The following is a 16487-nucleotide window of genomic DNA, read 5'->3' on the forward strand; positions in this document are numbered from 1 at the left end:
TCCTCCTAAGCTCTCTTTATATCTATACTCTGGTGTTTTTTTTCTTCTTCCTTTAAACGAAGAGCACACAATACACATAAGGACACCTCTGCTCCTGCAACCCACACCACCACACTTGTGTCTTTGTATGAGACCCCTGCCTCATCCCCATTGTCATGTTAATTACCTATTTGCTCTGTTTTGCAGGAGCTCAGCATCAATCAAAGCGTCTCCTAGCTTTTCATCTCACACAGTGCATCTCTACCTGTAATTAGGTTTGGGTGAGGCAGGAGATGGATTTAGTTAGCACCGTGCAGAGGGGAAAAAGAAGACATTAGGTAGTCTCAGTGGCTGTTCTGGGACCAGCCTTTAATGGTGTCTAACTGATCTGAGCTGTCGTGGGGCTGTGGCTTCATGTGGTAGGAAGTTGATTATTCCTACGTGCCATCCTCGAGCTCAGCATTTTAGGCGCAGAAAGAGAGACAAGGTGGGTGCATGCATGTGTGCATATAGGAACGCGTGTACGTGATTAGGCACATCTGTGTAGGCAAATATAACAACAAAACGTTTTCTGCAAAAAGATGGGGGATGGGATCTTGGGTGCATGTGCACTACAGTGAGGCAATCGTAGATGTCTGTATTGGTGTGTGTACAAATGCGCGTACGTGTTGGAAGGCTAATTTTACATACGTGTATGCATGGTTTGTATTTACAGCAGCTAAGGAGAGAGAAGGCTGCTCTGCGTCAGAATAATTTAGCATCCAGATGTGCAGATGCCGGGGGAAATCAATACAGATGATGAGTCTCCCAAGCAGGTGATGAGCATGCTGTCATAATGCAGTAAGGATGGAGATGGATTAATATTTAACAGTAATCTGGACTGAACAGATGGGCGTTGATAAGAAAAAATTGAGAGGTGTGAGCGCGAGTTCATATCAAGGATAAATATTCACAGAAAATTGTGTTATATCAATCAGAACAACTTGCAATCATCTGGTTAATTACTTTGTGCGCGCAGGATATCAATAAAACACTAATTGGGTACTTACCAAGAGTAAGCATAAAGGAAGAATGAAAAAAAGAGGTGTGAGGTGATTTTTGGAAGCAAGAGGCAATAAATTACACTTTAAGTACTTCTGGGAGAACCTATTTTGTAATTACAGGGTAGATATAGGAAGGTAATTATTAACATAAACAGATGCATTTTTCATTTACACTACTGTTGTAGCCTTTACTCAGTCATTTGGTATAGCCTGGAATTAGAGATGTGTGTCTTTTTTAGTCTATAACCATAAAATTGTTCTTTGTTTCAAAGGCCATATTTATGTTTTTTATATCATCATTAAATAACGCAGGAGAAAGTGTTGTTCTGTGTTTTTTATTTATTTAGAATGCACTTAATAACTGTGCATGGTTAAAAAATGCTTAATGTTTAACTGTTCATGAACTTTTCCCTGTAAGTATACTGAAGTTAAATTTAGGTTCTACACAGGTTCTACATGTTTGTTTGATGTATGATATATAGTAATTATTAACTTCACATTCATATCACTGAGTATCCAGTAAGGACTTTCTTGATTATAGTCTACAGCCTTCATCTTGTTATCCTGATCTTGTTTTTTGAAATGATTGGATTACATTAGTGATCAGATTACTTAAACGGAAGCTTTCCTCAGATGACAGGGCAGCATAATAAAAATGGATTAATGCTTGCGATGAATGAATTTAAAACATGTAATAATACATTTTTGCACGCGTTAACTTCTTCGCGTTACAGACTGCAGGGACTTCCATGCGGCTCTGCTGACCTTCAGCATGAAATGAAAAGTGTCTGATGCCTCTGGTGTGTTTGGAGGGGCTTTCTCTTTTCCAGAAGATAGGCAGCCATGCATTATTGATTACAAAACACTCCTGCAATGCTATTTCATCTTTCTGGCGTGGCTGACCGTGAATTGAGCTTTATTTTAGAGTAGTTGAGATCTGTTTTATATCAGTACAAGGACTTTTTTTTTTCCAGCAGTTGCGTGTACTTGTTTGTACAATGTTGCCCCCCCTCACCCATTCAAAACCACGTGGGAGTCTAAATGGGAGATATGCAAAAAAAACAACTGCCTTATCTTCTCCGTGTCCCTGTGCACAGTACACTGACAGACAATTGAAAGACAAAGGTACACAGAGGAAAGCCAGTGTGGTGCAATGAGAGGGTGAAATCCAATCTAATGGTTATCACACCAACTGCGTCTCATCTAACGACATTTCGTTGACATTATTTTGAGCCTCATGACATATATCTGTTCCACTTAGGCACCTTGTGTTTGCATCATGCACACATTGCACAATCTTTGTATATGTACTATGTCTGATACTGCCCTGCTTTCAAATGCTTGCTTTATCCTCATAGCATGTACGTTGCTTTCTGAGTTTTCTGACACTCTGTTCTGTTCTGCTGGTGTTATTTTGCACTACATGCCTGCCGGATAGCAACACCTCATCTTATGAATTCTAGTGTTTCAGACTGTGAAATGTTAAATATTCATTTAGCCGAATTCTTACGAATGTTCCATATTTTTATGATTCGCCTCCTCGCAGCTGCAGACTTTCACATGCAACAATCATTCAGAAGTCCCTCGTCCTTTGGATGTGTTTTGAATTTTCACAGTAAAACTAAACTACAGGATTTTTTTTTTGTTTTGCTTTTCTTTTCCGTGCAGAAAAGCTCGCTTTCTAGAGCAGTGAACCAGCCATCCAGAGAGGGTTGCTGAGCGATGGCCTTACCTCCCCGGTCCCCCGCCGAGGATGGTCACAGGGGAAGATGCCCATGGCGACCACGGCTGTCAAACGCTGTTTCCATGATGCCAAAGAATGATTGGTTTCATGGATCCGGACAGTGCTCTCTGACAGCACAGGGGGAGTCTCGGCTGCACCTGGGAGAAGAAACACTGGCAGCATGTGAAATGTTACTGAACAGGGTCATTGCAAGGGTCATCGTATGACCTGTCACCCCCCCCCCCCCCCCCATCCTTCCCCGTCGTCAAGGAATTTACAGCCAGGCCTCGTGCTACATGTTGAGAATATTAGGTCTGAATTTATCCTTTGTTTGAGCCTGAGTTATAGTCTCTGTGTGCTTTCTGTGAGGCTGTGGTGAATCTGCAGACAACAATGTCTTGGTTTGAAAAGTGAAACAGCAAGGACACCGCTCCTGACAGCTGACGCTTCTGTGAATAGTCTTTTGTCATTAAAGTTCAACTACAGCGGCTGACAGCTAAGAAATCAAGGTTTAAATCTTTAATTGGGAGGGAGTTATTCACAAGATACCTAATTTGCGAAGTGCTGCAAACAAGCACCGCATTTCCAAGTCTGACTCATGTCTAGCCCAGTCTGTGGAAAAGCACTGCCAGTGCCATTGATTGTCAGTGGGGTTTTTTTTTTTTTTTTTGGTGAGGCTTGTTAAGCATGAATGACAAAGCAAGTGATGGGACCCAACGACAGCAGCTCCCTCACTTTATTTTCCCTCGCAGCGTGTTTTTATCACAACGTGGCTTTAGCATATCTCTTAAAGATGTGGTCTTCCTGAGAATCCCACTGCCCCGAGCCCACGACAGTTTTAATGATTGATCACTTTCCTCTTGACTGTGGTGAAAGGAAAGTGAGGGGGGTGAATAAGAAAGAAAAAGGAAAGGGCACAAGTAGGGGTGTGGACAATCCCACAAGGTCAGAGTGATGTGTCCAGGCCTTTGTTTTCAATGGTGAGATCAGTGGCCTGCGCAGCCACGAGGGGACGTGCAAAGTAAGTGGCGGCCTGGCAGGAACAGATGTTCTTACACAATGAACATGCACTTGGTTGTTTGCTTATTCACTAAAACTCAAGGAGCTGACTTCCCCTTTTGGAAACAAATAAAAATACAGACAAAGGTTGTTGCTTTTCCACCTGTAGGCCTCTGGGGAAAATGTTGCTGAGTCAATCGGGCTCATCCTTACATGATGCCAAACATCTACAGAACAAAGGGGCAACAGAGCAAAGCTGAACAAGCATTGTTTTCCATTAAAAAACATGTATTTTGAATATTTTTCAAATTAGTAGGAGTGGTGCCTTTTTTTCCAATTCTGTGAGTACATGTTAGTCAATATGTTAGATTTGCATTTGGGTGTGTTTTCTTCTTCTACACTTCTATACCGTAATGCCAGGATGAAACTTTGAGCAGGATTTATTTATATTTGGCCACAAACCTCTGCAGGGGTTTCAGTAACCTAAACAGCAATAGTCTTGTTCCTCTATTTTAGCTCCGAGCTCTGCTTCCCTGCGTTTTGCCTACTAAAATACAAAATTAAATTAAATAAAATTAAATCCTTTTGACTTTGTGTGAAATGAAAAGTGCTGCCATCAATACAAACATAGATTATTATCAGACAAAGACAAGCAAATGAGAAGCATGCATAGTCTTTAACATGGCATTAGTCATCCTGGGTATATTTGCATGGGTGTGTGCACCAACTGTCTTTTAATTCAGCAGTGTGCCTGCACTGTAAAGTTCAAAACATTCACTAGATATCAAATCATTTGGACTCCCCGGAGATAAGAGTATACAATCATTCAGGCAATGCAACATTTCACAGTCATCCAGTTAGTGTCTTCAGGATTTTCGGCCCATAAATGACCAAAGCTATTCATAACTCATTGCCTCCCTCTGCTGGTGTTAAATTAAGCTAAAGTCAAATTACAACTTGTCTTTGAAAAATTATTAGGATCTCAATTGTGAACTCCAAACTAACATATTGCACGTTATGATATTTTTATCTCATACTCCTAGAGGATTTAAACTACGTCAAAAGCAAGTTTATAGTTGAATTAATGCAGAGCATTTTATGGGTGCTTTTATATTCTCTGCCAGCAATAATATACTCATAGGCTCTTTAATGTGTCACTAGCATTTTAATTCACTTTGTGGCATTTTCTCTCTTTTAGTGGGCTATTAAAACTTTGCAATCGGTGTATCTGAAATGCCTAAGAAAGTGTGTTTTAGTCTGTTGGTCTGATTATTATTATTATCATTATTGTTGTTGTTATTATTATTATTACTGGCCATTAATGAAAATAAATAACTCCTTTTTTAAAAAGAAAAAACATTTTGACGAATTTGACTGTACTTGTGTCTTGTTATTTTATCTTTTTACGGCTCGTTTACTGCTAAGATAAGGGGCTTTGCGCATATTCCAAGCATTTCATAACAACGTAGCTTCAAAACTTGAAAGTTGCTGTTGTAGTACACAAAAAGTGAAGTACAACAAAGCAAACAGTAGATGTCTCCCTAGTCCGTGCAGCTGTGTCTTCGCGAGGACGCTGGTGTCTACTGATGACAGAGTCGCCATTTTGAAAAGCAAATCGTTCACAGCACACCCACCCTGAGTACTGGAACTATGCCGCGGGGCCGGCCTCGCAAACTGAGAGTTCAAAGCAACGACGAAACAGGTAACAAGTTCCAAAATGCAAAGAATAAAATATATAGATAATGGGCTATCCAAATAACCTGCTATTGTTTTGCCAAACACCTCTGTAGCGCATATAATAACACTTCAATGTAGTGCATATAGTCCCCGGATATAGTATTGCGGGTGGGCTTTGCTTTGTACGGCGAAGGAGTGATTGAGGCGGAATGATATTAATAACGTTTCGGTGCCTCTTCTTATTGGCTTCCAGTCTAAATTGGTGTCCGCGAGGAGCGGAGCTCGGCGCTGTGTGGCGTTAGTTAATGTACGCTTTTTTTTTTTACATGGAATATACATTTATTAGTATTTCGTTGTTAGCATGTTGTTGCTAACTAGCTGGTTTCGCTATCGTTAGCTTCTTGGCTAACACGCTAAAATGTTGGCCATTGTTGTTTTGATACTGTGAAGCGCTGTAGCGAGGCTGTCCAGCTGCCGATGCATATCTTGGAATAAGTTGTCACAACCGCACATTTAACACGACCCAAAGAAAATGTTTTCATGTGCTGTGGAAATGCATTCATTTTGCAATTTGATAACATTGTCAGAAAACAAGGTTGTTACAGCTGCTCGGTGGCCGCATAACTTAAACTGAATGTTACCCCGTGATCCCACTGATTGACGAGTAAATGAGGAGGACCCGACATTATATCAAACTTGATGGCTGGATTATACAGTCCGACCCTGCCGGCGACTTAACCACTCCAGTGGACATGCAACACTTGAAATCAAGTTAAACAGGTGCATGTGTATAACTAAAAGCACATATGACATGCGATTGTAAGTGAGCTGAAAAGGAGAAATACTTTTATTAATTTCATATACGATCAGAATGATAACTTATGTTCACAAATATTGCTTCTGATATGTTTAATGTTAATCTTAGACCTGACATCTGCTGTTATACCATAAATACACTATCTGAATGAAGAGTCATGTGACGTGTACAATATAAATGCTACCTACTGCTTGAATCCCGACTTAAAAGAAAAATATCCAGGCAACACATAACCTGTGTTAGTGAAGAGGTACAACATGTACTTTAGCTATCCTTCACAGGAGAAAGCCTCTTAAAGCACATTAAGATACTCATGTGTCACTTCTTGTGCTTGTCATCAGATGCGGATCCCAGTGAATCTAAGGCAGAAGGCTTCAGTGATGGGGAGCTCAAGGATAAGAAGTGCACAATATGCTCCCAGATTTTTACCACAGAGAGCCAGCTGCAGAAGCACCTCCGTGAACATGAGGTCAATGATAAGGTAGGCACAAGATGGATGTGTCAGCAAGACACAATATCTTGGGTCTACTCACTTTAGATGTAGGTCACTGACTGTCATCCAGGATTTTAGGGTAGTTATGGTAGCGCTTTTTAATTGATTTTCAAGCATTTAATGTCAGTTCAAATATTTGTTGAGTTGAGTGATGATGTCCAGGGTTTTAGTTGTTGTGTATTGTGTTTGCTTGAAAATGATCTAGCCCTTGACAAAAAGTTGGGAACATTAAAAAAAAAAAGTAAGCGACTACTTTAAAGTTGATGAGCTTAAATGTCAAATGATTTCTATTACTGCTAAATTAAAGTGCTTATTAAGTCATCACAGATATTTTTTTTAGTTAATATGACTTAGTTTAGCTTGTGGGGATAGGTTAATTGGATAATCTAAATTGTCACTAGGTGTGAATGTGCGAATGAAAGCGAGTGCGAAGGTGTGAAAAAGTGTTTCCTTCCTTCCTTTTTTTTTTTGCAAAAAGCTGAGTTCGGTTTCTCTTGCCACACTTAGGCCTGATTAATGCCATACCTGTTCTCAATCAAGAAATCACTTAAATAGGACCTGTCTGACAAAGTGGAGTAGACCAAAAGATACTCAAAAGCCAGACACGATGCCATTATCCAAGTAAATTCAGGAACAAATGAGAAACAAAGTAATTGAGATCTCTTGGTCTGGAAAAGGTTATAAAGCCATTTTTAAAATTGTGGGACTCCATTGAACCACAGTGAGAGTCACATTCCACAAATGTCAAAAACATGGAACAGGGGGAAACTTCCCAGGAGTGGCTGGCTGACCAAAATTAATCCAAGAGCACAGCAACGACTCATCCGAGAGGTCACAAAAGACTCCAGAACAACATCTGAAGAACCGGTCTCACTTGCCTCAGTTAAAGTCGGTGCTCACGACTCCACCATAAGAAAGAGACTGGGCAAAAACGACCCGCATGGCAGAGTCCCAAGACGAAAACCACTGCTGAGCAAAAAAAGGTTCATCTCAGTTTAGCCAGAAAACATCTTGATGATTCCCAAGACTTTTGAGTAAATACTTTTTGGAATGTGTGTGTCCCACTACATCTGGCATAACAGTAACACAGCATTTCAGAAAAGGAACATCATGCCAACAGTAAAATAAGACGATGGTAGTGTGATGGCTAGCACCTGAGTCACCACATAGGACAGAAAGTATTCTTGAAATAACATTTTGAAAACTTCTCTTCACTTCTTTATGATCACGTATGGCGATGTTATATGTAGCGGGTACACTGTGATAATGGTTGTGTTGGTGGTTTCTCTTGGTGCAGGATAATTGGACTGCGTTCCTTGTGAACTCATTCTACATCACATTCATTTATCCATTTTAAAGCACTCACAGCACTCTCACAGCACCATCTCTGCCTGCTTCACTTCTTGCTCGCTTTTGGTCACACTCCCTCTCTCACTTCTTTATTCTCACTTATAATCTCAGGATCTCACACATTGCACACAATCACAGGCAAGTTAAGGGATTTAGTTCTTAATGCCGTGCTACTGAGGAGAAAGTTAGAATAGAGAGACCGGGAGCAAAAAGATGTCAATTGGAGCTTAATTCATTTCATTTGCAGCTGCACCTGCAGCTCTGGGCCATTTAAATTTCAAGTCCATTGCCTTTGCTCCCACTTTCCAGGTTGAAGAGCAGTGGCCTCTGAGTATGCCAGAGTGAGTAAGACTCAACTGTGTCAATACCACTCTCAGACTTGACTAGATTCAAAAAAGCACTCTGAAATGAAGTCAGCTTGTTCTCCTAATAGAAAAGAAATTTAATATTGGGGCCATTTTTGCCTCATGGGGATTTTTTTCCTTTGCCTGTTAATATACAGTACTCTCTACCCTTCACAACAAAGCAGTTTCTTAATTTAGACAAAGTAGCACATTGATTGAGATTCAGCTGTTCCATCTTGTCTTTTTAGTCTTTTCTCGGTCTCCATCTGCCTTCATAGTGACAGCAGCTACAAGAAGCTCACAGCAGAAGGTCATTTTTTTCCATTCTTTCATTTCTCTTTCTCTTGCAGCCTCATCGTTGTGACCAGTGCTCACAGACGTTCAACGTGGAGTTCAACCTCACGCTACACAGGTCCACACACACTACATCGGACTTCACCTGCCCCGTTTGCAATAAGAAGTTCTCTCGCATCGCCAGCCTTAAATCCCATATCATGCTGCATGAGAAGGAGGAGGTAAAATGCCTCATGCTGTGGTTTCTGTGCATATTATGCACTTTTATTTCTCTTTTAGACTCCTTTCTATGTTATTGGTTTCCATTCTTGCAGAATCTGATCTGTGCTGAGTGCGGAGATGAGTTTGTTCTTCAAAGCCAGCTCTCTCTGCATTTGGAGGAGCATCGGAAGGAGCTCTCGGGCATCAAGGTCTACACCTGCAAGACCTGCGACAAGGAGTTCAAGACGTCTGCGCAAATAAAGGAGCATATGAAGAGTCACATCAAAATGAGGTCAAACAAGACACTTCAGGATGCTGATTTATTACATTTGACACAGTCAAGTGGAAAAGCTTTGGGTTAAAAATTTGGCATGAATCATGCAGCTGTTTAAAGAAAAATTCAAAGCATCCTCATATCTAGTATTTTGTACAGACCGAGGGGTGTCTGATTCAGGATAGATGAATCTTTTATGAAGAAAAAAACATTTTTGCAAAATAGTTTTAGGTGAATTTGCAGCTCTGCAGAGTGATGAAATTAAAGCACCATCTTTCATGGCGTTCATGGAAAATAAGTACATTTGTAGTCATTGTCAGATAATCTTTCATTTAAGCTAAGCACAAAAATGCTTAGGCGAGTCTATGCAGCTGTTCTCAAAACTCTCTGTAGCCTGTTACTGCTAGAGGCTAAGCATTAGAACCAAGGTCCACTACTTTGAAATAACGCCTTGTGCCAATTTAATGCTTTATGCTACTTCAGAGCTATTCTTTTAGACATGGTTTCTATGATAATGTTAATTTGCAGACTAGTAACAAATATGCTACTAGAACAGCTTGACTGTCAAGGTCTGGAGCCCTATTGGACCGAGGCCTGTTTAAAGAAGTTCAATTTCCTGTAAGTGTACAGCTGAGTACTTTTAAAACTCATTAAACCATTCAGAAAGCACTTGTGTGTAATGCCACATATAATTTTGTCTTTACTTATAGAACAAACATTTGTTTTAATTGTAAAGAAAATACTTGTACACGAAGGATAATTGTCTAAATCTCAAATATAAGGCTTAAAAAACTGCTTTGTTGTATTATGAGTGACCTTCCGTGGTCCTATGTTAATGCACACTATATTAAACTAGATTTTTTTCTCATGGTTCTTTCCTTTACAGGCCACTTACTTCTACTTCAAGAAACTACAAGAAAAACATAGATCGCAGTGGGTTCACAAACAGCTGCCATCATTGTGGAAAGGCTTTCAAAAAGCCCAGCCAGCTCATCAGGCACATCCGAATACACACAGGTGAGTGAGAATGGAAAAAGAAAAACCTGATTATAGTGCTTATATTGAGATTTAAGCTCAGAGCAAAAATACTGCAGAAACTGGAGGGTAGAATTGTATCTACTTCAGGCCAGAACAGGATCCTTTACGCTAATTTTCTTTGTTCTGGACTTTGGGAAGGTCTGGCTTAGATGTTAACTTAAAATATTAGGATGAGCATTATGAGTCTTATGTGAAGGAATGTAAAGTTTACAAAATTTGGAAAACCTCTGACACCTATTCACTCTGAATGTCAGTAAAAACTAGGAAAGGGAAATGATAGAATTTAGTGATTGATTGATCCTGAGGGAAATTGGGATTCTCTTTGGGTTCTCATTGGCTCTGCTTTGAGAATCCCCAACATTGCTCTGCAATGCTGTGTGGTCAAATAATTGTTCATTTTGGAGGTGTTTCCCCTTTTTGTTGTGATTAGTATTAGGGTTGTTACACAAAAAAAATAATATATTACAGATTCATACATTACACAGAACACTTTTATTAAAAGTAAAAAGTTATTTTACTGTTTTCTGTAAAATGACCTGAAATACATTGCATCATAATTACCAGTTAACAATATAAACCCACAGGCTACGTCCATACACACAACACAAATCCCTATCCTAATGAGGACACACATAATCTTTCTCTTAGTATTCAGGTATGAACACAGAGCAAAGATGAAAACCACCACAAAGAGACTGTCCTGGATGCAGTTTGCACTTAACCATCTGGCTGTCGTCCGTTTGTGGAATGATGTTTATATCAATTTCTATTAAATATAGGGTAATTGATATAAACATCATGTTAAACTTTGAAAGTGAGGGGTTTTATAGTTTGTAGCAGACTGTAGGCTCACGTTAAATTGGATGCCAACAATGCGTTTTTGTTCATTTGAGTCTTCTTTTGAGGAAACTCTTATTTTAGGAACTGAGGAGATCAGCTGTTGTAGTTTTGAAAGCCAGATGTCTGCCATTCTTGCTTGTATAGCTTCTGTAGTATTCAGCTACTTGTTTTATAATATGTCAAACATTTGTGTGAGCAGAATGTAGCTGATCTATGATCTGCTTTAAATAAGCAAAGGCTTCAATTATATAATCTGTAAACACCATTAAGCAAACATGTTAATAAACCACATGCACTCCACCGCCACCACTGATGCTGGCTACTGACCTGTGTGCTGGTAAACATCTATTCAGAACCCGTCAATAGTTTCTAAAACGAATTTAAAATCTAACCAAAGAAGCATTTGTGGTTTTAACTTTCTTTTGTGTGTGCACTGCAGTAACAACTGTTTACTGACACTGTTCCTCTATAGTGTTCTTGAGCCCTTGTGGTATGTGTGGTGGAGAGAGGTATAGATATTTCTCTCTGAATCAGTTCTCTGAAACAGTGTGAGCGGTTGCTTCTTATATTTCATTTGTGAATGAACTTTGCATTTGAGGTTCCAGAAACCTGAAGAGTGAGTGGATACTGGCAGCAGCTTGAATTGATGGGGGTTTAGTAGCCTGCAGTGGACTTTCAAGGTGTTTGGAGACTTTTTGTTTTCTTTCATTTTGTTTTTAAATTGTATGTCCCTTTGAGGCACTTTCTTCCTGTGAATGCTGTCCAGTAAAATTAAAATATACAAGCCATATATAATCAAGGGTTTTTTTTGTAGCTCAGAATGAGTGTTTGGGGGGTTTAAGCTATGCCACAATTGGCCCTGATATGGTTAAAACATGGAGTTTGTATTACCATTCTCTCCTGTTATATATGGGTATTTGATATACAAAAACATATTAAAACTTAAAACCACAGGTTAAAAATAATCCTGATGATTTTCTTTTGATGAAAAACTCTTTGGTAGCTACAAATATTTTTATGAGCAGGAAAAAAACTTTCTTAACAGCGCTTATTCTGGTTTTCTTTTCTTCTGCTCTTTCATATAAGGCTACAAATTCGTAAGTAGCTGCACTGCATATCTGGAAAAACTACACACCTCAGCTGGGCCCATTGCTCTGTCGTATGGAGAGATTGTGTGGGTAGAATTCGATATTCCGTTTCAATTCAAATGTTCTTGTGGCTCCTGTGAACGTTCAGCCATCTGGGTTCAGGTTAATGTAGCCAGTAGCTCCCACCCACATGTTGTTTACCCATCATCCATATGTTAAATTGTTTGGCTGGGCTGAGCTGGGGGGGTTTTAATGCAGGATTGAATTGACTTCTCTTGTGCTTTGAATCTCAAACAACCTTTCAGTTGATGAGGTAAAGACTATAGAAACACACATTATGGTTCATTTGCACCTCTGTGGTTTGCAGTGATGTTGGAATGGTACAGGACTGTATTTGAGTCATCTTAATTTAGCTTGAAGTAATACCAGCCTTATGTTGTTACCAAGGTGACAAAATTGCATGGTCGTACTGTAATAAAATGTGATATTCTACCACTGACAGTCACATATGTGGCTAATATTGTTGGACAAATTCTTATTAAAGCAATGCTGGTGAGTTTTTTAATGATCATACATTAAACACAACCATGTATTGTATGGCATATAATAATTACTATATCTGCAGGAGTAGTTTTAATTTTGTTGTTGAATTTTCTGGAGATGACAAGGGATTCATTGAGATTGTATAAATTTGATATTATTATAAATATTGTCACTATTACAGCTTGATTCTTGACCTCATCGTGCTCCTCCTCTGCAGGTGAGAGACCCTACAAGTGCACGCACTGCGGCAAGGCTTTCAACCAGAAGGTGGTGCTACAGACTCACATGGTGAGACACACCGGGGAGAAACCTCACCTCTGCATGTTCTGCCCTGCCTCCTTCTCCCAGAAGGGGAACCTGCACTCTCACGTTCAGAGGGTTCATTCTGAGGTAAGAGCACAGTAAAAACACAGTCATGGCTTCAGATGCATGTTTCAAGACTGTGTAATTAATTTGTTTATAAAGATTAGATATTGTCATTAAAGGGGAATTGACGCTACAATGTTTTACATTTCTGACATCCTGGTATCACATTGTATAGAAATGGTACCCGTTTAATCTCACCTAAAGAAAGGTTTTCCTTGGGTGAAGTCAGCCATTGGTTTTATTTGAAACGGTTAATGAGCTCCTTGTTTTGTTTACTTGCAAGTTCCTTTTTAACTTAGTGAATCGACTTAAATTCAGGAAACTACAACTAAATTTCAAAGTAAAAGTTTTAAGGACTTTAAATGGTTTCGAGTTAAGGACTTCACACAAATTTATGTAAACAGTTAACACCCAAAACATCATGTTCATGAAAAGTTTACCAGTTTTCTACAATTTACTAGCATGTCTTTCAGTTGTACTGTTTCCCCAGATACATATATGTATTTTTTCTTGTACATCTTGTAGAGCAACACACTAAATTGCCAGAACCTCTGTTCACAGCTTGTTATACTCAAAGCACGGCACTTTGTCATATTGTTTGTGTGTCAGAAAGGCATAAGGTTCCTTGTTTGATATTTCTCCTTTGTAAACACCTCGCAGAAGCCATTTTTTTGCAGCCTAGCTGATTTATTCTTCCTCGTATTGTCAGGGAGGCTAAATGGGGTCTGTCAAGTCTTCCACTTAGTGCTACACTGTGGTTGAAGGGTCAGACGAAGGACGCACATCATAGACCTCTCTGGGGACCTAAATTCTCATGTGTGTGGTTGTGTCTGTTTCTCGAATTTCTAAACTGAACTAGTTAATGGTTGGATTTATAGAGGTGGTGGTATCTCCTGGTTTAATGACTACTTCCAGTAATGTGGCTACAAGCTGAACTAACTCAGCTCTGTCGCATAATGATTGTAAAGGTCCCTCAAAGGTCCCTCATCACAATGAGCAGCGCTAGGTGAGCATGAATGATGTGTTGTGCTTGCACACCAAGCCTTAAACTAATTTAGTTCACTTCAGCCAACCTGGCTGCTGAGAGAAATAGGTTTACCTGGGTCTTTTCTGTAGCACACACAGTCTGTACTTTCTTATAGTCAGAAGCAAGGAGGTGTAAAATTCTCATTGTTGTAGTTGGCTTGCTTAAAAAATATAAATATAAATCAAGCTTTATTATACACCTAAAGAAGAGATACAGGAAATTGCTACAAATATGTTAGCACATCCTTCTTTGTTACTGAAGTGGGGGCATTTTAATTATGGCTCTTTCAAAAGATTTTACTGATTAATAAAAAGCTTCATACTTAGGCTACATTAATGAGCTGTCAGAGATTGGCAATCATATTAAATGGCTGGTTGTGGTCTGTTATTTGGATTGTGAATAAAAAGTGCTTTTGAGAAAAACGTTGCATAAATTTTTTTGCCAGCGGTTCAATCGGTCAAATGAATTGAAGTGTTTGTTGTCTTACCTGCATACACCATTGTGTATTCCATGATAAAAGATGGTGATTTGGCCAGTTGATTGAACTGGAGAGCCCAACAGCTAGACCCTTTGAATAATGCATCAGTTTTTCACAAGAGTTCTTTAGCTTTGCTTTTGTAGACACTTTGTTCTTACAATTGGCTGACTTAAAAAATGAAAAAGTCAGGGGTTATTCACAATAGATTTCATGCTCTGGCTCTTACTGAGGAGCCAGGGGAGAAAGTGTTTAATGGCATCCAAAGCCTTTGCTTGGCACAGATTGTAGTGCTGAAGCTTTTGGAAAAAACTCATTCTCCTGGGAATCTGTGATTTAAAATCAGCTGCAGAACATTAGTCGTTTCATCACAACACCAATTTACAATATGAGTATCATTTCTGGCTCAAGACTTCTGCACAGCACTGTAGTTGAGGTGTAGACTTTTACATTGGAGTTAACAGAATTAGAGAAAAAAATACAGATTCTTTTCACTGTGACCTCTAAGGTGAAGGGGGTCAAACTAAAGCACTATATACATACTACTCCTGGATCAGCTGCCCAGTGAATTACATTGAAATATATTTCAATAATAGAAGAGTATGCCCTCCAGTTCTTACACTTTCACTCGGCTTCCTTTTTCATCTTCCACAGACAGTATTTCTGTCATGATTCATTTGTCATTGTGGCCATCTGTACCCTCACCCTTTTTACCAACTCCCCATATGATCTTCTCTTCTAGTTATTCCCCATCTTTGACAGTCCTTTTCTCCCGCTTCATCACCACCACTACAAGAAAATAACAGTCCTCCTCCTCTGTCCAGCCATCTCTCCCATATGTTCCACACCAGCACAGGCCAGTGCAACAAGCCCATCATCCTGGCACTGATGATACCTTTTTAGGGCTCTTTCATATGCCCCACACTCTTCCAAACATACTCCAAATGCTTCCTTTCTAGTGAATACAGACTTGAACCACCTTCATCTACTTCACCAGTGGTTTACCCTCACAGGAAAAGCAATCAAAAGTTTTTGGTGTCAAGCTCAAAAGACCTATAGATTATTATTTTTTTGTAACTGCATTTAGATTAAATACTAGACTTACCTCATTTCCATATACTGCTGTGTTTTCAGTTATGGAAGCGTTCTTCAGCATTCTACCTACACGTTTGCTCAGTTTCAAGGATTTTACAGCTATAACATACAGACATATGTAGGACGTATATGTAGAATGTAGACACAGCAAAGTAACACAACATCTGACTGAAATCTGGTCACATTTGTGGTGTACACTTGAGGGATTGAATTTTTAGAAAAGGAAGAAAATTGTAAAAGCTAAATGGACTATATCAATTTATATTTTACTTCTTTATAAATATCATACTTCAAGTCTGACACAGTGACTATATAGTGTAGTAGTTAAAAAACTTTTGCCTAACACATGAAAGATTGCTGGTTCTAGCAGCAGAGCAGCCATAAGAAGCTTACTTGAGGTCTAAAACAGCTTGAAAGAGTGATTTAAAGATTGATGTATGCACTCTTTATGTTCATATGAAAGTAGATTTGACATAGTTATAGATATTGATAGAAGTCTACAGAGTGCAGTTTTACAGTTCTGTGACTCTGTCCATTATAAGCTATATGTAGACATTAGAGCTAATTCTTATATTTTGTAAACTTTTTAACATATTGTATTCTTTAATTTAGTTCAGTCTTTAGTACTGTTCTTATTAGGGGTGGGTTTTTATAATCGATTTTACGTTTTTATTAAAAACGTGAAATCGATTCATTAAAATCCTGAATCGATTTTTTTAATATAAATTTATTTTGCCCGAAATGCCAGAATCTCAGGTGAAACCTTACAAAATTTCAACAACCATTTGGGAACCTCTGTCCTAAGGGATTAACAAAGCATT

General features: G+C 39.0%; 1 protein-coding gene across 1 annotated transcript in view; it reads left to right on the plus strand.

The window, feature by feature from the left end:
• Positions 1 to 5360: 5360 nt before the first annotated feature.
• Positions 5361 to 16487, plus strand: part of znf236 (zinc finger protein 236) — a 50079-nt gene continuing 38952 nt past the window's right edge. Inside the window, exons 1-6 of the mRNA XM_006794872.3 lie at positions 5361 to 5446; positions 6580 to 6719; positions 8776 to 8940; positions 9034 to 9212; positions 10081 to 10211; positions 12921 to 13093. Of these exons, the coding sequence (XP_006794935.2) occupies positions 5395 to 5446; positions 6580 to 6719; positions 8776 to 8940; positions 9034 to 9212; positions 10081 to 10211; positions 12921 to 13093 (840 nt within the window). The 5' untranslated portion in view covers positions 5361 to 5394. The remainder of the gene's footprint in view (positions 5447 to 6579; positions 6720 to 8775; positions 8941 to 9033; positions 9213 to 10080; positions 10212 to 12920; positions 13094 to 16487) is intronic.

Source organism: Neolamprologus brichardi, chromosome 11 (assembly GCF_056152115.1).
Source record: "Neolamprologus brichardi isolate AB-2024 chromosome 11, ASM5615211v1, whole genome shotgun sequence".
In the NCBI taxonomy this organism is placed as follows: Eukaryota; Metazoa; Chordata; class Actinopteri; order Cichliformes; family Cichlidae; genus Neolamprologus; species Neolamprologus brichardi.